Source organism: Symphalangus syndactylus, chromosome 2, assembly GCF_028878055.3.
Source record: "Symphalangus syndactylus isolate Jambi chromosome 2, NHGRI_mSymSyn1-v2.1_pri, whole genome shotgun sequence".
Lineage (NCBI taxonomy): Eukaryota > Metazoa > Chordata > Mammalia > Primates > Hylobatidae > Symphalangus > Symphalangus syndactylus.
Window position 1 is genome coordinate 132,944,423 of NC_072424.2, and position 22,339 is coordinate 132,966,761.

The 22,339-nt window shown below is 44.5% G+C and overlaps 1 protein-coding gene across 1 annotated transcript in view; it reads left to right on the plus strand.

Annotated features, from left to right (window-relative positions):
• The window catches only part of TIAM2 (TIAM Rac1 associated GEF 2), a 530,223-nt gene that overhangs the window by 416,228 nt on the left and 91,656 nt on the right, over nucleotides 1-22,339 (plus strand). Inside the window, 3 exon segments of the mRNA XM_055267826.2 lie at nucleotides 2,433-2,657; nucleotides 18,935-19,120; nucleotides 19,798-19,944. Of these exon segments, the coding sequence (XP_055123801.1) occupies nucleotides 2,433-2,657; nucleotides 18,935-19,120; nucleotides 19,798-19,944 (558 nt within the window).

Sequence of the window (22,339 nt, forward strand, 5' to 3'; positions counted from 1 at the left end):
TACAGGAAGTTTCATGGAAAGCCTCGTAAAGCCTGGGTTTAGATCTCTCATAAAGATGGTCCTGGGTGCCCTCAGAAGCCCTGCAGAGTAACAGTGTTCTCTAGGCCGACTTTGGGAGTCTAGAATGCTCTGAAATGCTCCCTCCTGGGCGCTTACCCAGCACTGTTGGGTTGTTGTACTGCTATTCCCAACCTGACTTAACTTACTAGAGCCAGGGCCTGAGATTTGATTTTCCTTTTCTTAACAGAAAGGTTGCTTAAAACCTTCTATGATGCTTTAAAGCAAAGTAATGAATTTATGTTAGTCTGAATTGTAAGGAAGGTAAAAAAACAAACAACAACAACAACAAAACCTTAGGTTAAATCTGCATGGACTTCTTAGGGGTAAGTGTGAAATGAATGTTTTGTTTTGTGATTCAGGTAAAACATCCTTAGTTTTGAGAGTTTTCCCGCCTGTGATCACAGCACTTTGGAGGCTGAGGCAGGATGGCTTGAGGCCAGGAGTTTGAAATCAGCTTGGTCAACATAGCGAGGCCCCATCTCTACGAAAGAATAATAAAAAAATTAGCCAGGCATGGTGGTGCGCACCGGTGGTCCCAGCTACTTGGGAGGCTGAGGCTTGAGGATCATTTGAGCTCAGGGGGTCAAGGTTGCAATGAGCTATGATTGTGCCACTGTACTCCAGCCCAGGTGACAGAGTGAGACCCTGTCTTAGCAACAACAACAACAACAACAACAAAGTTTTCCCAGGTGTTCTGTTTTGTGATCCCAGAGGCCACTTGAGGTTTGACCCTGTGACTCGAATGTGTGTGGTTATTTCTAGACATCAAGAGAAATGAAAGTACTTTTCAGCCTGCTTAGAATCATACCCATTTGCCCATTTTATTCAAACTTTGCTTATTGTTTTTAAAATATTTTTCTTTTAAAAAATGTATTATTATTATTATTTGAGATGGAGTCTTGCTCTGTTGCCCAGGCTGGAGTACAGTGGTGCGATCTCAGCTCACTGCAACCTCCGCCTCCCAGGTTCAAGCAATTCTTGAATTCCTCCCTCAGCTTCCCAAGTAGCTGGGATTACAGGTGCCCGCCACCATGCCTGGCTAATTTTTTTTTTTTTTTTTGTATTTTTAATAGAGACTGTGTTTCACCATGTTGGCCAGGCTGGTTTCGAACTCCTGACCTCAAGTGACCTGCTCGCCCTGGCCTTCGAAATAGTGCTAGGATTACAGGCGTGAGCCACCACGCCTGTCCTATTATTATTTTTTAATTGACATGGGGACTTACTGTGTTCCCCAGGCTGGTCTTGAACTCCTGGGCTCAAAAGTCCTGGGATTACAGGCATGAGCCACTGTGCCCAGCCAAAAATAAAATATTTTTCTTTTACAAAAATAGTATATGGTCTTTGTGTTAGAAGTCACTGAAAAGTAGAGAAAGGAAAAACCTTCATATATTCAAAGACAATAGCATTATTTTGTTTCCCCCAATATACTTTTATTTACGTTGTTTTTTTTTTTTTTTTTTTTTTTTGTATTGAGGCCATACTGTAGATGTAATTTTATATCAGGTTTCAAAATTTCATATTCTAGTCCTAATGTTTACTCATTCTGTTAAAATTCCGAAGACAAGCATCCTTTATTTATTTATTTATTTATTTTTGAGACGGAGTCTTGCTCTGTTGCCCAGGCTGGCGTGCAGTAGCACGATTTCGGCTCACTGCAACCTCCACCTCCTGGACTCAAGTGATTCTCCTGTCTCAGCCTCCTGAGTAGCTGGGATTTCAGGCGTGCACCACACCAGGCTAATTTTTGTATTTTATTTATTTATTTATTTTTGAGACAGAGTCTTGCTCTATCACCCAGGCTGGAATGCAGTAGCATGATCTCGGCTCACTGCAACCTCCGCCTCCCAGGTCGAAGTGATTCTCATGTCTCAGCCTCCCAAGTAGCTGGGATTCATGTGCCACCACGCCCAGCTAATTTTTGTATTTTAGTAGAGATGTGGTTTCACCATGTTGGCCCGGTTGGTCTCAAACTCCTGACCTCAGGTGATCCACCCGCTTCAGCCTCCCAAAGTGCTGGGATTACAGGCGTGAGCCACCGCTCCTGGCCAAGCATCCTTTTAGAGAGTGGCGTAATGTATCATGAGTGTGTCTCCCCTCTTGTTCTTATCACTCCTGTGTTGTTGGCTAGCACTCGTTTCTGGTTTTAGTTCCTGCCCTAGTCAGAGCTCCATGATGCTTTCTGCTCTGCTCCTAATGTTCTCTGAGTCCCTCTGAACCTGAGTTGAATGGTTGAATGTGTTTTTGAAGTTAAGCAGCTTGTATGCAGTGCAAGTACTTCTTGGGTTTTGCACATCTAAGCCCAGCCTGCCATTTTGGAGAGCACTTTAGTGGTAAAATGATTTGAAACAGGCTTTCTCCCTCCTTGTGTGTAGGCCACCAGCCAGACAGATCTAGAAAACTGGGTCACCGCGGTACACTCTGCTTGTGCATCCCTTTTTGCAAAGAAGCATGGGAAAGAGGACACACTGCGGCTGCTGAAGAACCAGACCAAAAACCTGCTTCAGAAGATAGACATGGACAGCAAGATGAAGAAGATGGCAGAGCTGCAGCTGTCCGTGGTGAGCGACCCAAAGAACAGGAAAGCCATAGAGAACCAGGTACTGTTTGTCTACGCCTGAGTTTTCTTCCATTGCTAATGTCACTTGTGCAGTGACTGAACGCATGCTCTCGTCTTGGTGGTATTTCTTGGCTCACATCTTGGTGGTATTTCTTACGCCTGGGGGAAATAGTTTCTGTGGTTTTTCATTTTAGGTACCTAATGTTTGCCATTTTGTGACATGGGTAATAGGATATGCTTTATGACCTTTGGCGGCTCTGTGTATATACTGAAATATTGTGTGACCCAAACTTAATTTCTAATTTGATTAATGCCTTCTGGCCTTGATGATACACTCATATATTGTCATTTTCTGAACAAAATCCATACAATAAAACCACTAGAAGATTAGACAGGTAAGATTCTAATACGATGGCTTTGGAAAACGTGGTTTGGTATAACAGCTGTTTCTGTGTCTGCAGATTGCAAAAAAACAGTAATTTTTCTGATTATAACAGAGAAGCAGCTAACGAAATGCTTTCTTTTCTCTGCTGAGGTTCCATATTCATATAATAAATGGCTGGTTCCTATGGCATTTGCATTTTAGAGAAGGGGAAACAGTTTGAAAATTTTTATTTCCCTTTGCTCAGACAACCTAAACACTTAGACAAGTGTTAGTGGAATTTTGAGCATCCCTATCTTAAGTCAGGTTTCCTAGGAGACAGACTTTGATAGAGATTTAGATGTAAAAAGTTTTACTGGGAATGCTCTCAGGGACAACGCCAGCCTGGAGTGAGGGAGCAGGATCTGAGAGGGATAAGTTGCATTGTGATGCAGCTTCTCCCACAGCGAGCTGTGGAGCTGGGAGGGCCATTCAGAGTTCTGCGTGGAGGTGAGGTGGCCAGCCTTTGTCCCCTCAGGCCAGCAGGGCAAGGCAGCTCCCTTCAACAGAGGTCAGTTACCACGAGGGGATCTGTGTGTGAGCTGGGAAAAGGAAAGCAATGCCTCTGTCTTGAAGGGGAAACCCGGGTGATTCACTATAGAATCCACTACAGCCCCCTCTAAAACCAGTTGTCAAATGACCTGGGAACTTGAATGAGGAATGGGATGAAGATAGATAGTGAGCAGGTTCTCGCATTTTTCTTCCTTTAGTTACTTGCTAAGTTATTACAGAGAAACCAGTTTCTTTAGAAAAAAAAATTTCATGGTAACACAACAATTTAGACATACTGTGACTTATTGGAAAGGAATTTTACATATGGTGTTTTATTTAAATTGCAAATTAAATCATACCTCTGTTTATGTCTGAATGTTTAACCTTGTTTGGAAATTTTTTCATCTGTGTATATATGAAGAATTCAGCATGAGGCTGGGCGCAGTGGCTGACGCCTATAATCCCGGCACTTTGGGAGGCCGAGGTGGGCAGATCACCTGGGGTCAGGAGTTTGAGACCAGCCTGGCCAACATGGTGAAACCCCATCTCTACTAAAAATACAAAAATTACCTGGGCATGGCAGCGGGCGCCTGTAATTCCAGCTACTCTGGAAGCTGAGGCAGGAGAATCGCTTGAACCTGGGAGGCAGAGGTTGCAGTGAGCCGAGATTGTGCACTGCACTCTAGCCTGGGGGACAGAGTGAGACTCTGTCTTAAAAAAAAAAAAGAATTCAGCCTGAGTAGGAAAAAATTTCTGTCTAAAAATAGGAAACTGATTAAAGGCATGCATTCACTGATACACCGAGAATTTGGAATAATGTATCTATTGGCAATAGCAAAATAACCAAATAATTCCGACCTCTGCCCCTCATTAATCTTCTGACTCTATCTACCTTTGCGTCTCCTTTTCTCATCTCTCTCTTTTTTTTTTTTTTTTTTTTGAGATGGAGTCTCGCTCTGTCACCTAGGCTGGAGTGCAGTGGCGCAATCTCGGCTCACTGCAAGCTCCGCCTCCCGGGTTCACGCCATTCTCCTGCCTCAGCCTCTCCGAGTAGCTGGGACTACAGGCGCCCGCCACCACGCCCGGCTAATTTTTTTTTGTATTTTTAGTAGAGATGGGGTTTCACTGTGGTCTTGATCTCCTGACCTCGTGATCCGCCCGCCTCGGCCTCCCAAAGTCCTGGGATTACAAGCGTGAGCCACCGCACCCGGCCTACCTTTTCTCATATCTCATGTTGCCTTTCTCCCATCTCAGTTCTTTCTCTCTTGCGTATTTTCCCATCTTCAAATACTGGTGTACCTAATAGATGCATCTGGCTTAAAGAAAAATAATTATAAAATATGGACCCCGTTTCTAAGAAATTATAATTTAGTTAGAGAACAAGCCTTATGAACATGAAACTAAAGGACATTCTAAAATGATCGAAGTTAGGTGACAGCTGGTATAGTCATCAAATTATAGGAGATCAGAGGGTTGAGGTTGTACTGTGATCTTGAGGAAATGAAGACTTCCTGGAAGAATATGGTGTTAAAAAATTGTTAAGAGGTGTGAAGGATTTCCAGGCTGGAAGAGTGTTGGGTGAGCATGGAGAGACAATTGGAAGTGACTGAGTGGTGGCCTGGGGCTCTGGAGCACGCTGGAGTCAAAGGTTTGGGAAGTGACGAGAGTTGGCAGTTAGGTTGGACAGGCAATACAGCTTTTTCAGTCTGCGTCTTAGTCTGGAACAAAATACTGTAAACCGGGTGGCTTATAAACAAGAGCAATTTATTTCTCAGAATTCTGAAGGCTGAGAAGTCCAAGATGAAGATGCCGGCAGATTCAGTGTCTGGTGAGGCTCTGCCTTCTGGTTTCTAGAAGCAACTTCTTACTGTATTCTAGCATGACATGAGGGGCAAGGGATCTTTCTGGTCCGCCTTTTATAAGGCCACTCATCCTATTCGCGAGGGCTCACCATTATGACTGTCATGTGCAGTGGATGAAGCAGCAAAGGATGAAAGACACCGTAACTTAATGCGTGAATCACACGGTTTATTGGCATGCAAACAATTCTTAACAAATATTGGTGTTTTATCCCCATTCACGCTACACACACCTCTTGTTTTTCACCTTGTTAGGACAGGTCGGGGATCTTACATGAATAGGCACAGGATTGGTCACAGAAGTTCTCAGGCATCTGGGAATAGCTTCTCTGGTATCAAGGCTGGAATGTTGAGGCTGAAGCATTCAGTCGAGGAGATGGCAAGCCTGACTCTGGGTCCCTTTCGGAGTGGCAGCATCTCATCCTCACGAGTCTGTGTCTCAGCAGAGCAGGTTGAGCTGCCTGAGGGCTTCTCTTTTTATAGTCCCTGTTTGGGGATCCACCTGTGTCTGGTGATCTTGAAGGTTGGTGCACCCTAGCATGTGATGTCGTCCCACATTGGAATATCCCAATGCAGTTGGTCTAAACAGATGTGGGCGTTCTGGGCATTCTGGCAGACATCTGCACTTACAAACTAACTGTGATAACATATTCACACTACACCCATAAATTGCACTCCAAACAATGACCTAATCATTGCCCCTTTTAAAAAGGCCCCACTTCGTAATACCATCACCTAAAGCGTTAAGATTTCAACATACATATTTCGGAAGGACACATTCAGCCCATAGTGGTCTTGTATGCAAGGCTTAGATGGTAAGGTTTATTTTATACTCTGCATTCAAGTGGGGGGGATACAGGTTTTTAAGCTGAGGACAAAGCATGATGACTGTAGTGTCTTTGGAAGATTAATCAGGCAGCAGCTTGGAGGACAGAGTGGGGCAAAAGGTGTCAGGCAGTGGCGTGGCACTGTGCTGGGTGTGTAGATACAAGGGCCTGGTCCCCAGTGACACAAGTTTAACAGTTTACATGGAAAATGTATAACAGCGTGCATAATTTTCTGTAATTCTATAGAATCTTTTTTTTTTCTTTTTTCTTTTTGAGACAGAGTTTTGTTCTTGTTGCCCAGGCTGGATTGCAATGGCGTGATCTTGGCTCATTGCAACCTCCACCTCCCAGGTTCAAGTGATTCCCATGCCTCAGCCTCCCGAGTAGCTGGGATTACAGGCGCCCGCCACCACGCCCGGCTAATTTTGTATTTTTAGTAGAGACGGGGTTTCACCATGTTGGTCAGGCTGGTCTCGAACTCCTGACCTTAGTTGATCCACTTGCCTCAGCCTCCCAAAGTGCTGGGATTACAGGCGTAGGCCACCATGCCTAACCTCAATTTTATAGACTCTTAAAGACAGTAACTTATACCCCTGAGTGGAACTGTTGCTCAACCAGGAAATACCATTTAAACTCCAAAGTACAAAAGAGTTTTAACGAGGAAGCCAAAACTGCCAAGAAGAATGCAGGAGGTGGAAGGCTTTGGGATCTGACAAGAACACAGCTGCTGACATTGCTGAGGGAGAGGCTGCCCCCACGAGCCCAGCTTGCATCCTCTCAGGCCCTGCCTGCCCCTCTTAAGGGGCTCACCCTGCTCACAGCCAGGGGGTGTTCAGCTCCAGTGCAGCCGTACCTCCCGGCTCTCTGTCTGTGTGGAATGTAGGTTGGGAGGCCATGTGGAGGTGATGGGACAGATCAAAGAGCCTGAAGGAGACACGGTTATCCCAGAGTTTTCTTTGTATCATGTCTCACCCATGGTGCTGATTTCCCAGGATCCAGCAGCCACAGCCTGTCTATCCTGGGATGAGACTTGTGGATTCGAGTGTCTCAGAGTGTTCAGAGCACCCCAGTCAAAAATCTCATCCTGACCGTAATCATAGTCCTGTCGAAGGGATGCCCAGCTTGGAGTTTTCAGGTCTTTGGGTAGGGTCAGATGTTTAGGGCTAGGGAGAGAAAAGGGACATTTGGCAACACTGAGAGGCTCCTGGCCTGTTGTGTGAGTGGCGGTGGCGGGTGGCGGTTTCTCTGTGGGTGGCGGTTTCTCGGTGGGTGGCGGTTTCTCGGTGGGTGGCGGTTTCTCTGTGGCCACAAGGAGTCTAAGCAGACATTTTTAAAAAAATTTAAATTTGCATTAAATGCAATTGTATTCCCTTGTCCATAGTTTGTAAATGTGTAATTGATGACATCATAGTTGGTGCTATTCTCTGATTAAGAGGGGAGGTTACTTTAACATAAACCCTTAGATAAATCCAGGGGTCTGGATGGTCAGGTGGCCTGAAGAGAAACTGTTTTAAAGAATGAGGGTAATTATCACTTGTGGCCCATTATCCATTCTTTGACAGAATCATCACTTTAGTTATTTTAAGCACACCTTTCTAATATTACTAATTTTTCATTTTTGGTTCCCCCCTCCCCGTAGCCCACGCCCTACCCCCTTCCTGTGTCCTCCCCACACTCCCTTCTCCCCTACACCCTTCTCCCAACCCCTGCCGTACATGCACTCCCCTTCTCATGTTATTCTTGTGAGTTTCTGTAAGAGACAATTGGAATTGATCTTAGAAATTCTTGGCCAGGCGCGGTGACTCACGCCCGTAATCCCAGTACTTTGGGAGGCTGAGGCTGGAGATTCATTTGAGGCCAGGAGCTCAAGATCAGGCAGAGCAGCATAGCAAGACCCTATTTCTGAAAAAGAAAAAAAAATTCTACCTGAAAGTATTCTCACCGTGTTGCACTCTTTGAGGTTACGATTTAGTCACATGTTCCTGAAGGGCTTTGCAGTGCATAGCCTGGGTTATGTTTGCTGTGCCCGCTGTCCTTGCGTCCTTTGTCAGCAGGTTGTAAAGAGAGCTGTTTGCTCTTTTTTTTTGACAGAGTCTCGCTCTGTCACCCAGGCTGGAGGGTAGTGGCGCAATCTCGGCTCACTGCAACCTCCACCTGCTGGGTTCAAGCAATTCTCCTGCCTCAACATCCCAAGTAGCTGAGATTATAGGCACCCACCACCACGCCCAGCTAATTTTTGTATTTTTAGTAGAGATGGGGTTTCACCATGTTGACCAGGCTGTTCTCAAACTCCTGACCTCAGGTGATCTGCCTGCCTCGACCTCCCAAAATGGTGGGATTACAGACGTGAAGCCACCGTGCCCGGCCAAGAGCTGTTTACTTTTTTTTTTTTTTTTTTTGAGACAGAGTCTGGCTCTGTCGCCCAGGCTGGAGTGCGGTGGCACGATCTCGGCTCACTGCAAGCTCCGCCTCCCGGGTTCACGCCATTCTCCTGCCTCAGCCTCTCCGAGTAGCTGGGACTACAGGCGCCCGCCACCATGCCCGGCTAATTTTTTGTATTTTTAGTAGAGACGGGGTTTCACCGTGGTCTCGATCTCCTGACCTCATGATCCACCCGCTTTACTTTTTGCCTTCAGGCACAAAGACTGGGAAACATTAAGCGGGAACAAGTACTTGCTTAAAATTGCTTTTATGAGGTATTTGACAAAAAAAATGTAATGTGAAGGTACAAAGGCAAAGGTATTTACAGATCAAGACCAATCAGAACAAGGTCTCCAAAATATTCCCTAAGCATTTAGCTTTCTCTAAACTTCCTTTTAAAAATGTCTGTAAAAGAGCAGTGCTTTATCCACTTAGCATTTTAAAATGTCAATAAATATACATTTATTTATGTAGCTGCCTCCCCAGCGGTTTTCCCTGAAAACCTCAGATGTAGTCATTTCTAGCCTAAAAATAGAATGTACAATGTAGATGACATCGTGCAACAGAAATTCTCTGGAACAGGTTTTCTTTGAAGTACGTGGGTGGAGAAGATCCTTTTTGAAATAAAAAGGCACTATCACAGTTGTAATGTACCGGCTGAACTGCATACGGTCAGTGGTCACATGCTCTGGCCGTGTCCTGGGCCTCTTGGGTGTTTCTGGGGCAGGATGATGCAGCTTTCATTTGAGCATGTCCAATGTGGACCAGATCAAGCCGCCATCCACACGCCAGATCGCCTTTGAAGTTCCCAGGGAGGAAGAGTTGTAAATTAAGTCCAGTTAGTACTTTATTTGCCTTTCTGCTTATTATTTCAAACAAGTAAACAAGGACAAAACCTCACCACCATTAGGCAGTCTTGGCATTCTCCCAGATGGCATCCCCCATTCTGCCTCATTATGTGTGATTTCCAGGGGAGACAGGGCTGCTTCTGTGGTTAATTAGGCTGGAGAGGGAGGAGGTGGTTGTACTACCAGGGGGTGCTGTGGGGAAGGAGGAAGTGCTTGCTAGTAGGGTTGAGACTGCTCTGGGTTTTGTGAAACGTGGGCTTTATTTTAAATATTTACTTAAATACAGTTTTAAAATCATAAAGAGGATGGATTGCGTTTAGACCATTGGAAACTGGTGAGGAGAACAATGAGAACAAAGCTTTGAGGAAAATAAGAGGATACTATAGTGTATTTCTGGATGTGTACAGGGGGAAGCAGTTTGAGGAATAAACCACTGGAGAGTAGCATATTTGTGAGGGGATTTGAGGGAGATAAAGCCAGATTGTGGAGGTGGTGGGTGAAGATATGAACTTTATTCAATAGGCAATAGGGAGATGGTGAAAGTGTTATTTTTTATTTTTTAAGGCAGAGGCTTGCTCTGTTGCCCAGGCTGGAGTGCAGTGGCAACGTCTTGGCTCACTGCAACCTCTGCCTCCTGGGTTCAAGTGATTCTCGTCCCTCAGCCTCCTGGGCAGCTGCGATTACAGGCATGTGCCACTACGTCCTGCTTAATTTTTGTATTTTAGTAGAGATGGGGTTTTGTCATGTTGGCCATGCTGGTCTCAAACTCCTGACCTCAAGTGATCCACCTGCCTCAGCCTCCCAAAGTGCTGGGATTACAGGCGTGAGCCAACGCGCCCAGCTGGAAGTGTTTTTATTTTCTATTTTTTTGAGATGGAGTCTTTCTCTGTTGCCCAGGCTGGAATGCAGTGGTGTGATCTCGGCTCACTGCAGTCTCTGCCTCCCGGGTTCCAGCGATTCTCCTGCCTTAGCCCCCTGGGTAGCTGGGATTACAGGCGTACGCTACCACGCCCGGCTAATTTTTGTATTTTTTGTAGAGATGGGGTTTTGCCATGTTGGCCAGGCTGGTCTCGAACTCCTGACTTCAGGCATTCTGCCCGCCTTGGCCTCCCAAAGTGTTGGGATTACAGGCATGAGCCACCACGCCCAGCCTGGAAATGTTTTTGTCAGGAGAATAAGAATGTTTGGTTTAGTTCGATGAGCGTTTGTTCAGTGCATACTCTGGGTCAGGCAAATATGCACAGACTGGAGACTCAAAGAAGTCACTGTCTCTGCGCTCAGGGTGCTCTCAGTCTAGCAGGTGACAGACAGTTGAGCATACAATTTCAGCATAACACAGTGATTCAGTGCACGTGGCATTCCAGTGCTGTGGAAGACAGAAATGGGAAATACAGCCTCACGTGTAGACATGGAAGTCCCTGGAGGAGGGATGCCAAGTTGCTTCTTGAAAAATGAGGAGTTCACCAGAAGAAGAATAGAGAGAGGTCTTCCAGGCCAAGGCACAGTGGGAGCAAATGCAGTGTGGTTATAGGTAGGTGGTGAGAGGTAGACAGGGGAAGTAGAACTGTCTGTCACTTTCCCCTCCTGGTACCACTGCAGAAGCCTCCAGTTTCGCCCTTCGTCCGATGCATCTTCCATACAACAGCCAGACTGGGTTGCATCTGAAAAGCACATCTGGGTCAGACGCAGTGGCTCATGCCTGTAATCCCAGCATTTTGGGAGGCCGAGGTGGGCGGATCACTTGAGATCAGGAGTTCAAGACTAGCCTGGCCAACGTGGTGAAACCCCGTCTCTACTAAAAATGCAAAAAGAATTAGCCAGGTGTGGTGGCACACACCTGTAATCCCAGCTACTCGGGAGGCTGAGGCAGGAGAATCGCTTGAACCCAGGAAGCAGAGGTTTCCATGAGCTGAGATCACACCATTGCACTCCAGCCTGGGCAACAGAGTGGTATGTCTCAAAATACATACATACATACATACATACATAAATGTAAATAAAAAGCACATGTGATCCTGTGATTGCCAGATAAAGTTCGTGATAACCTCTCCCCACCTTGACCTTTATCTGCAACTCCCTTCTGCTCCTTTCTGTGGGTTTTTCCTCAGGCAGAGAGGACTCCTGTGCTGTGCACAAATGTGCCCTGCTCCCCTCCGCCCTGTTCATCTGGCTCACCCCTTCTCGACTGTCATGAAGGGTTTAGGGGTCGCTTCCTCCAAGGCGCTGTCCTTGATCGCCCTCTCGCCCACTCCGTTAGGGAGCCCCGCTCTCCTCCCACAGTTCTCCATGTCTGTGCCACTGCTGTCATCTGTGGCTTTGTCATGATTTCTTCATGTGTAAAATTGCTCCTGCTATCAAATACGTGCTCATAGAGGAACTGACTTTTTTTTATCTCTGAACCCTCCATGCCTTGCTTGAGTTAGTGAATGTGTGGAAGCACCTCCGTCTCGTTTGTCCAGGGATGCTGTCCTCTTTACTGCAGGAAACAGAGTTCTTCTCTGAGTCAGCCCCCACCCCACTCCCCAGTGTTCTAGGCCTTCCTGCTTCACCCCCGGCTAACAGAACCCCTCCTTTTGCCCTGCCTTGTTCTCGTGCTCCCCCTCCTTGTTTTATCAGAGCCTCTGCCTTAGGCCATTGTCATATGCGATTTCACGGTAACTCCGCAAGGTAAAGATGTAGATATAGCACCAGTTTGATGGATGCGTAAATAGACTCTTAGGAGAAGTATATTTCTTGTCTTTTTCTTTCTTTTTTTTTTTTTTTTTAGAATTAAAAAATTAAAAAAAAAATAGAGATGAGGTCTCACTATGTTGCCCAGGTTGGTCTCGAACTCCTGGGCTCAAGTGATCCTCCTGTCTAGGCCTCTCAAAGTGCTGGGATTACAGGAGTGAGCCACTGCACCCAGACGAGAAGTACATTTTCTGTATAAGTACCATGCACTAACTGATTGCGCCACTGGAGCACCAAGAAGTACATTTGCTAATGTCACACAGCTGGTAAGTGGTAGAGCTGGGATTTGGACACAAATCTTTGCTCCTAATTCATAGGTGCTACTGCTCCGTAAGACTTGGGTAAATCAGATGATGCTTTGCTTGCTAACTAAACAAGGTGAGGAATTGTTTTGTACGGACTAGAATCCTTGATTTACATGGATTTTTCAGGTTGATTTGATGGGAATTACAGTGATTAAAAAACTGAGCGAATTTTTGGGTATGGGAATTACATCTCAAAGGAAAACAGAACAAAACCGAATGTGTCAGCTTTAGCTGGTTGTTCTAACTACTGTTAAACTTGAGTGTAATCTATGTCACTAGCTGGTTCTTCCGTGAAGATAGGTTTTAGTATTTGGAAAGCATGGAACGGGAGTTTTTCAGCTTCTTACACCAAGAAAGAAACATGAATTATCTTATAGGACAAACCTAGTAATAGGCAAATGACTACTGCGATTAAATGACTAAATGGCAGAAAATATTTTTCTAGGACTTCTGGGTGTGGCAGGAATGTACTTGTCATCTTTTTTTAAAAAAATCATTATTCATTTGTTATTTTTAGCATTAGGCTTCATCCCTCTCCCTCCCACTTTACTACAGGAGACCATAACCTGTCTGAGTTCATTAAATCAGTAAAGCTGTGTTAGCAATAAAGAGGAAAATTTTGCATTGAATTTGTGCCAATGTTTAAAAATGGGAATGTTCCCCCATAATTTTGTTATTAGTAACTTCCTTTCACAATGAAAGATAATGAAAACCTCCTTAGAGTGAGTTTTTTTCATTCTTGTCATTTTTATGTTTTGAGCATGGGCATTAAAAGAAACAAAAGCTCAATCTATATAGAAGTTACGTTTTTTCCTTTTTTTTTTTTTTTTTGACAGGGTCTCACTCTGTTGCCCAGGCTGGAGTGTGCAGTGGTCCTGTCTCGGCTCACTGCAGCCCTGACCTCCTGGGCTCAAGCTATCCTCCCACCTCTGCCTCCCACATAGATGGGACTACAGGCGTGCGCCAACCACACCTAGCTGAGTTTTGTGTTTTTTATAGAGACGGGGTTTCACCATGTTGACCAGGCTGGAAGTGTTTTTTTTTTTTTCTTTTTATATCGTATCTTGATGTTTATCTTTAAATAATAAGGAAACATCTACAAACTTGTCAGTGTTTAAAGAATTTAGGAAAAGGGGGTGGGGTGTCTTGGATTAAAAGGAACTGATTTTAGGCATTTTAGTTTTTGATGTTAGAAAAAAATATCTCCAGAAACACCTTGATAAATGTGGTCAGGTAATACATTACTATTTTGGTGATTATTATCATTGAACTGTACTGAATCTCTAAACTAACATATATAATAGCTAAAAGATTGTCTTTTATTCCTTTACCCTTTAAAATGTGTATCTTTGTCTTTTATGTCACTTTCTGAAGAATTCTTATAAAATGTTTTTCTTTCAAGTTAACATTACTTTAAATTTGGGCTGGCTTTGAATGTCCAGGCTGGTAGGATATTGAAATGTAAAGTGTTCAATATGAATAGGGCCACTAAGTGAGAGTGTGGTAGTCTTACCTCCTTCTCTGTAGAATACCTGGGGTTATGGGCAGAAATAAAGTTGACAAGTAAAAATGTAAATGAAAGTTGCTAAGGTCACTATTAGGATAGTGCACAGGTATCTTCCTATGAGTCAGAAGACCTGGGAATCAGGGACCCCGTTATAGCTACTTGAGAGTGTCCCTGTCCCCCACATGTTGTTCACATCAGAATCGGCTTTGGGTCTGCTAGTCAGGTAGGGCGAGCTTTTTACATGACTGGTCAAATTGCTTCTCTTCTGGACTTAAGTCCCAACTGCTGAGAAATGAAGGTATGGTAATATCAACTCCTTTGCAATTTCATTGCAAAGGTTAACAGCCTTTCTAAATACTATAAGGTCTGTTGTGAGCCTTTGGGTCCAGTACTTGTACCTCTTCCTTCCCTCTAAGGAACCCAAGCATCTGAATCGGGGGCCTCACCATACTTTTACTTGAATACTCTTTCAAGTTCCTCTCTACATTTTTGGTGAGTCTGTGGAAAGAAAAGTCAAATATTTCATATTGATTCTTATTTAACCACGAATCTTCATTTAAGCTCTGGAACTGATTCTTTCTATAAAGAACCATGACCTTAAAAATAAGATGACTATGATCTTTCAATATGGAATAGATATATGAGTAAAGATGGCTTACTCTGCCACAGAGATCTACAGAGATGAAGGCTGTGTAAATCAGGGGTCTCCAGAGAAACAGAAACAGTAGGGGTGTGTATACCTGAAGAGGTGTGTGTATGTGTTTGTGTAGGGAGAGAATGAGAGAATTTTATTATAAGAAAGAGTTATGGAGAAGAGCAAGTCCCAAGATCTGCAGGGTAAGTCAGTAAGCTAGAGACCTGGGAGAGCCAATGGTATAGTTCCAGTCTGAGTCTAAGGCATGAGAATGAAGACAGCCAATGGTGTAGTTCTAGGCTGAATACTGGCAGGCTCAAGATTGAGGAAGAGCCCATGTTTCGTTCAAGTCCAAAGCCAAGGGGGAAAAAAAGCCAGTGTCCCAGTTTGAAGGCTGTCAGGCAGGAGGAGCTCTCTGTTACTTGAGGGGGGTGTCAGCCTTTTTGTCCTCTTCAGGTGGTCAACAGATTGGATGAGGCCCACCCGCATTACGGAAGGCAATCTGCACTCCTCAGTCTACCCATTTAAATGTTAATATCTCCCAAAACATCCTCGGAGACATACCCAGAATAATGTTTGACTAAATATCTGGGCACCCCATGGCCCAATCAAGTTGGTACGTAGTATTAACCATTACACAGGTGGACCGCTTTGAGCTCAGGAGTTTGAGACCAGCCTGGGCAACATGGCGAAACCCTGTCTCTACAAAAAAATGCAACAATTAGCCAAGCATGGTGGCATATACTTGTGGTCTTGAGAGGCTGAGTTGGGAGGATCACTTGAGCGCAGGAGGCAGAGGTTGCAGTGAGCCAACAATGTGCCACTGCATCCCCAGCCAGGGTACCAGAGTGAGACCGTGTCTCAAAACGAAAACAAACAAACAAACACTCCAGTCAGGATAAGGATAAGAAGGATAAGGAACATTGTTGAAATAAAGAAGTCATAAGATTACTTTTCCTTTGCATTTTCTACTAAATTAAATTTTAAATGAACTCTATAATGTACAGTTTATTGAGATACTGGTTGTCTTGAAACTTAATAAAATATAATCAAGACAACAAACGTCTTGATTTTTATAAGGTCTCCTTTGGGCTATTGGGGTGTCTCAGCCCTGTTGACTTTCCAACAAACCTAAGCATCTGGGTCCATGTTCTTCCTCTGAATTCACCTGTATTTTGTCCCAAGATTTGGGTGGAGAGGTCTATGAGTGCTGAAGATTATTAAAGTGTTTCTGACAAAACTTTACGATTCCCTGTGTATCATTTGGGATGGAACTGTCTTTACGTCTCAGTGCTGCTTTGATGTGTAGTCACCTAAGTACATTAAATAGTGCTGTTAAAAATACTTTTAAAACTACAGGACTCAGTGCAAATACAAGAGATTGTCTTCTTCCCCAATCTATGGTGATTGGCATAGACCTGGATTTTATTTTATTTTGTCTTTTTTTTTTTTTTTTCTGAGATGGAGTCTCACTCTGTTGCCCAGGCTGGAGTGCAGTGGTACGATCTCAGCTCACTGCAGCCTCCACCTCCTGGGTTCAAGCGATTCTCTTGCCTCAGCTTCCTGAGTAGCTGGGATTACAGGAGTGCGCCACCACACCTGGCTAATTTTTTTTTATTTGTATTTTTAGTAGAGATGGGGTTTCACCATGTTGGTCAGGCTGGTCTTGAACTCCTGACCTCAAATGATCTGCCCACCTTGGCCTCCCGAAGTGCTGGGATTACAGACGTGAGCCACTGCTCCCGGCCTTTTTTATCTTTTTAATCCACCATGGATTGCATGGGCATCTTTACCTTCTGGTACCCAGTGACTCATTCATTTTCTTTTTCTTTCCTTTTTTTCTTTTTGGAGACAGTCTCGCTCTGTCACCCAGTCTGGACTGCAATGGTGTGATCTCAATTCACTGCAGCCTCCACCTCTTGGGCTCAAGAGATCCTCCCACCTCAGCCTCTCAAGTAGCTGGGACTACAGGCATGCACCACCATGCCTGGTTAATTTCTGTATTTTTTGTAGAGACAGGATTTCGCCATGTTGCCCAGCCTGGTCTCAAACTCCTGGGCTCAAGCAGTCTGCCCACCTCAGCCTCTCCCAAGTGCTGGGATTACAGGCGTGAGCCACCGTGCCTGGCTGACTCATTCATTTTCTTTCCTCTTATATCTTTACCCTCCATACAACCTTCAGAAAATATCTGATAAACTGTTTTACAGTGAGGCATAAATGAGTGTGATAAACTTTAATGCATTATCCAATCTAGAAATATCTACATATTATTAGAAGACAAAGGAATCCATCTATAATTGTGGACTTTCAGGAATCATCTGGAGAGAAGATGTTTGGGAAACAGAACTGAGATTATAGTTTTTACTGAACCTTAAGTAAGGTGTCGGTTTGTACCCATCCATCACCCTGGAATCTGGAATTCTGTAATATGGCAGGACCAGGAAGAGACTTGCAGTTTCAATTTGAACTGGCTTGTTAGCATAGAACAGGAGTCATCAGTAAGGCCACGCACCAGAATCCCAGAAGGTGCTCATGAAATGTAAACTTTCCTAGGCCTCAGATCTAATGGATAGAATCTTCAGGCATAGGACCTGGGCATGTGCGTTTTTTGAAAGCCAGCAGGTCATTCTGTCCATTCAAGGCTGATACCAGTAGGCCACCACGTTGCTAATATGGGTATACAGGATCTTAAGTGAGGTTAAATTCTTTATGGATGTTGACATTGTTTCAATGCACCTTGGAACGTCACTGTCTTGCTGACAAATGATGATGATTAAGAAATTCTTTGTTTAGACCTTGTGACTGTTTTTCTTTCATGCAGAAAAGTTGTGCAGCGACCAACCTAAGAAATAGATACAGAGAACTTGGAGAAGGTCTGGGGAATGCCCAGAATTTGTAATACTTTTCTATGAGGAGAGACTGGAGGGGGCAGAGTGTCCAGTGTTGGAAATGCTTCAAAGTATCATTTATCCAGAATGAAGGATTCACCTAGAAAGCTTAGTGTGAAAGGCTGGGATCCGTCTGGGTGCTCAGCAACACGGCAGAACTAGAGATGCAACTGGTGTACCTGAAATGACCTAACTCTTCACACTGCATCCTTTATTACAAGCGTTCACTTACAGACCTTCTCTTGAGTGTTAAGATTGCTCTCAACACCTTTTGAATCACAGCTTTCTGTTCTTCTCATTCTTCTGCTGAGTCCCTATGTTGGCAAGTCACAAGAGCCTCTCTTCACCTATTATTAATAACTTATCTTTGCATGAAGGTAATACTTGTAGGTAATGCATTTTGACATCTTTGGCAGAAAGGAGAGTGGCTCCCAGAGTTTGGCTTTACCAACTCATGACTTAAGTTTTGAAGAAGTTCATAGGAACTTCTGTGGTGTAAACAGCTGCATATACTTTAGTTTTATGTAGATGTACAGATGGCAGTTATTCTCCAAGATACTTACTTAGGAGTATTCTTAGTAAGGACAAAATTCTATTTGTCCTTATCCCTGAAGTCCATTTGCTTCTTATTGTTTTGAGTCATTTACTCAGAATGAACAGAAACATAAAGTCACTGCTTTTATTTATCTGGCGTCTGTTTGTGTGCAGTTCAGTTAATCCAGTTTAGGATCAGGGACTGTAAATGTGAAGGGAAATGAAGCAAAGTGAAAAAGCTGACTTGCAAATTGCATCCTGTTTTCAGTCAGGGTGGTTTAGAGTGTTGGCATTCTCCAAACATCATGCCTTTTTGGCATGTCACTGTATTGGGACCACCAGCTTTTGGTTTTTGTTTTTGTTTGGCTATCCTGATAAAATGAAGTGCCGGATGACCCAATGCATTTTTTTTTTTTTTTTTTTTTTTTGAGACGGAGTCTTGCTTGGTTGCCCAGGCTGAAGTGCAGTGGCATGATCTTGGCTCACTGCAACCTCCACCTCCTAGGTTCAATCCATTCTCCTGTCTCAGCCTCCAGAGTAGCTGAGATTACAGGTGTCTGCCACCACACCTGGCTAATTTTTTTTTTTTTTGGTAGAGATGGGGTTTCACTATGTTGGTCAGGCTGGTCTCGTATGCCTGACCTTCAGTGATCTGCCCGCCTCGCCTCCCAAAGGACCCCATGTATTTTGATGGAAGGGATTGAGATGGGGTGAGCAGGAAAGGCTAATTTAAGCCATGCAGACCAGCTGAAGCTAATTTTTTCTTCAAGTTTGCGAAAGGGATCACATTTTCATTTTAACCCATGAAAACTTTTAATTTTTATTTAAATCACCTCTGCTTTTGCTTTAAGATCCAGCAATGGGAGCAGAATCTTGAGAAATTTCACATGGATCTGTTCAGGATGCGCTGCTATCTGGCCAGCCTACAAGGTGGGGAGTTACCGAACCCCAAGAGTCTCCTTGCAGCTGCCAGCCGCCCCTCCAAGCTGGCCCTCGGCAGGCTGGGCATCTTGTCTGTTTCCTCTTTCCATGCTCTGGTAAGTTCCTGAGGAAGGCTGTTTTTGCAGCATTCGGGGAGGGCTGTGGATGCTTCCCCTTTCTTCGGCTTGTTGCCATCGGCGCTTGTGGGGCTTGACCCAACAACTGACACCTAGAGGCCAGGTCACCCGGAGGCCATGGGCCTGGGGATGAAGGAGACAAGACGTCGTGCTGTAGAGCCCCCAGTTTCTCTACTGCTTATTCTAGAGTCCAGCAGCTAGTGGGTGGTTACTGCATGTTCATCTCTGCCTTTCTGTGTGTTCCACCACCTACCATCAGGAAAGTGGGATCGTGGAGAAGGGGCAACAGTGGCGCGAAGATTAAAGGATGGATTAAAGGTTGTTTTCTCTGTCCTGCAGAGCGCCCTGTCGGGTTTTTTGAAGTCATTCCCATTTTGGTGGCTTCTGTGTGTTGTGTTGGCTCAGCTTAGGGGTCTGCAGCGGTTTTGCTGACACTGCTGCCCACCATGGAGAGACCTGAATGTCATGACTTGTGTTATCCAGATGAGAGCGGTCTATATGGGGATGCTTTCCTGGTATTTCAGACATGCAGGAGCTTTTGGTGATAGTCAGAATGCGTTTATAGCAAGCAGAGCTCACTTCCTTAGGGCAACTATTAATTTTTTCTGCCACTCAAATACTAAGCCTTTAGTTTTTTTAAAACTGTTTTACATTAGGTATGTTCTAGAGATGACTCTGCTCTCCGGAAAAGGACACTGTCACTGACCCAGCGAGGAAGAAACAAGAAGGGAATATTTTCTTCGCTAAAAGGGCTGGACACACTGGCCAGAAAAGGGAAGGAGAAGAGACCTTCTATAACTCAGGTGAGCTCTTCAGCATGGGAACAGCAGACTAGAGTGAAATTCCTGAAACCCCTAATTTTCAGCCTGCTATAAATCATCAGTGTTCATTCTCTGTTAAGAATGAAATCAGGCCAGGTGGGGTGGCTCATGCCTGTAATTCTAGCACATTGGGAGGGCAAGGCAGGAGGATCACCTAAGCCCAGGAGTTCAAGACCAGCCTGGGCAACAGAGTGAGACTCCATCTCTACAAATAGCCGAGTGTGGTGGTGTGCGCCTATAGTCCCAGCTACTTGGGAGGCTGAATTGGGAAGATTGCTTGAGCCCGGGAGGTCGAGGCTGCAATGAGCCATGATTTTGCCACTGCACTCCAGCCTGAGTGACAGCGCTAGACCCTGTCTCAAAAATAAAAATGAAGGCTGGGCACAGTGGCTCACGCCTGTAATCCCAGCACTTTGGGAGGCCGAGGCGGGCAGATCACGAGGTCAGGAGATTGAGACCATCCTGGCTAACACGGCGAAACCCCGTCTCTACTAAAAATACAAAAAATTAGCCGGGCGAGGTGGCGGGCGCCTGCAGTCCCAGCTATGCGGGAGGCTGAGGCAGGAGAATGGCGTGAACCCCGGGGGGCAGAGCCTGCAGTGAGCCGAGATCGCGCCACTGCACTCCAGCCTGGGCGACAGCGAGACTCCATCTCAAAAAAAAAAAAAAAAAAAAAAAAAAAAAGAAAAGAAAAGTTGATTCAAAGGAATCAACTCTTAGCATGCACTTTTTTTTTTGCCCAACGAAACTGCACAAGTTGCGGTATCTATCCTGGCACTCCTGAAGAGGTAGTCACACTGCGTGCAGTGCTTAAGAACAGAAAAAATAAGAATAATCAGAAAATAATCCACACTTTTCCTTCCTTCTAGTACTAATATTTATTTTCTCATAGATTTTATATTAAAATAAATGGAAAATTAATAATCAGAGGAGTGGCAGCTCAGTTCTGTTGATAGGGCTGTGGATTTTGCTCACTAAATCCTTAGAGCATGGCCTTGGGGTTTTGTCATCCCATTTTAGAGACGAGGAGACTGACACTTGAAGAGTTTAGTTACACCACTTACCTTACCCTGTTCATCAGCACCAAAGGGCAGGCTGGAACTAGTTTCTGCCTAAGTCCACGGTCTTGAAACGCTGGAAAATTGCTGGTTCTTATTTTCACTTGGGGAGGGGTGGCTCTTGTAACATTTTCTTTTTCTTTTTGAGATGGTCTTGCCCTGTCACCCAGACTGGAGTGTAGTGGTGTGATCTTGGCTCACTGCAACCTCTACCTCCTGGGTTCAAGCGATTCTCCTGCCTCAGACTCCTGAGTAGCTGAAGACTACAGGTGCCACCACCATGCCTGGCTAATTTTTATATTTTTAGTAGAGACAGGGTTTCACCTGTTGGCCAGACTGGTTGTGAACTCCTGACCTCAGGTGAGTGATCCACCCACCTGGGCCTCCCAGAGTGCTGATTACAGGCGTGAGCCAGCGTGGCTGGCCTCTTCTAACATTTTCATTAAGGAAAAATAGCCTAAGCACATGTTGGTGAAATGTGGCCCAAGTATCGTACATTGTTTTCAGAACATTTTGAATATGTGTATTTCATGGTGCACCTGTATTTCATGATGCAGGTGCGTGATAATGGATTTTATCTTGCTGATTGATATGTTTTAGGATTATTCTGTTTCAAAGCTGTTGAAAAAACAAGTTATATGATGACCTGATCATTCAGGTGAATAGGGAAATTGTTTGCAATTAAATCTGAAGTTTTTGCGTTTATTTTCAATGAGCTGCTGTTTTTCTGATTATGTTTTCAATATCATTGGAAAGAGTCACATTTTATTGGATCTTTGTTTTCTAATTTGTATATGGCTATTTATTTGATAACGCTTTTGTGAATTAGGTAAGTAAAAGGGCCAGTATCAGTTCCTTTGACGTGTTTAAAACCTTGAAACAATAAAGTTAGAGGTGGTGGAGAGTGGGTTGGTTGATTAACAGACAGCAGAATCACAGGAAACTTCTTTTATGTGGCCACCATGTTTATATACTCATATACAAAAATATCAGATTTTAAAATTGTGGTTCTACTTGTAATTAAATTTTCTTTTTCTTTTTTGAGACAGAGAGTCTCTCTGTCACTCAGGCTGGAGTGCAGTGGCACGATCTTGGCTCATTGCAATCTCCACATCCCGGGTTCAAGCAATTCTTGTGCCTCAGCCTCCCGAGTAGCTGGGACTACAGGCTTGAGCCACCACACTCAGCTAATTTTTATATTTTTAGTAGAGACAAGGTTTCACCATGTTAGCCAGGCTGGTCTCAAACTTCTGGCTTCATGTGATCCGCCTGCCTCTACCTCCCACTGTGACCAGCCTGTAATTTAATTTAATTTAATT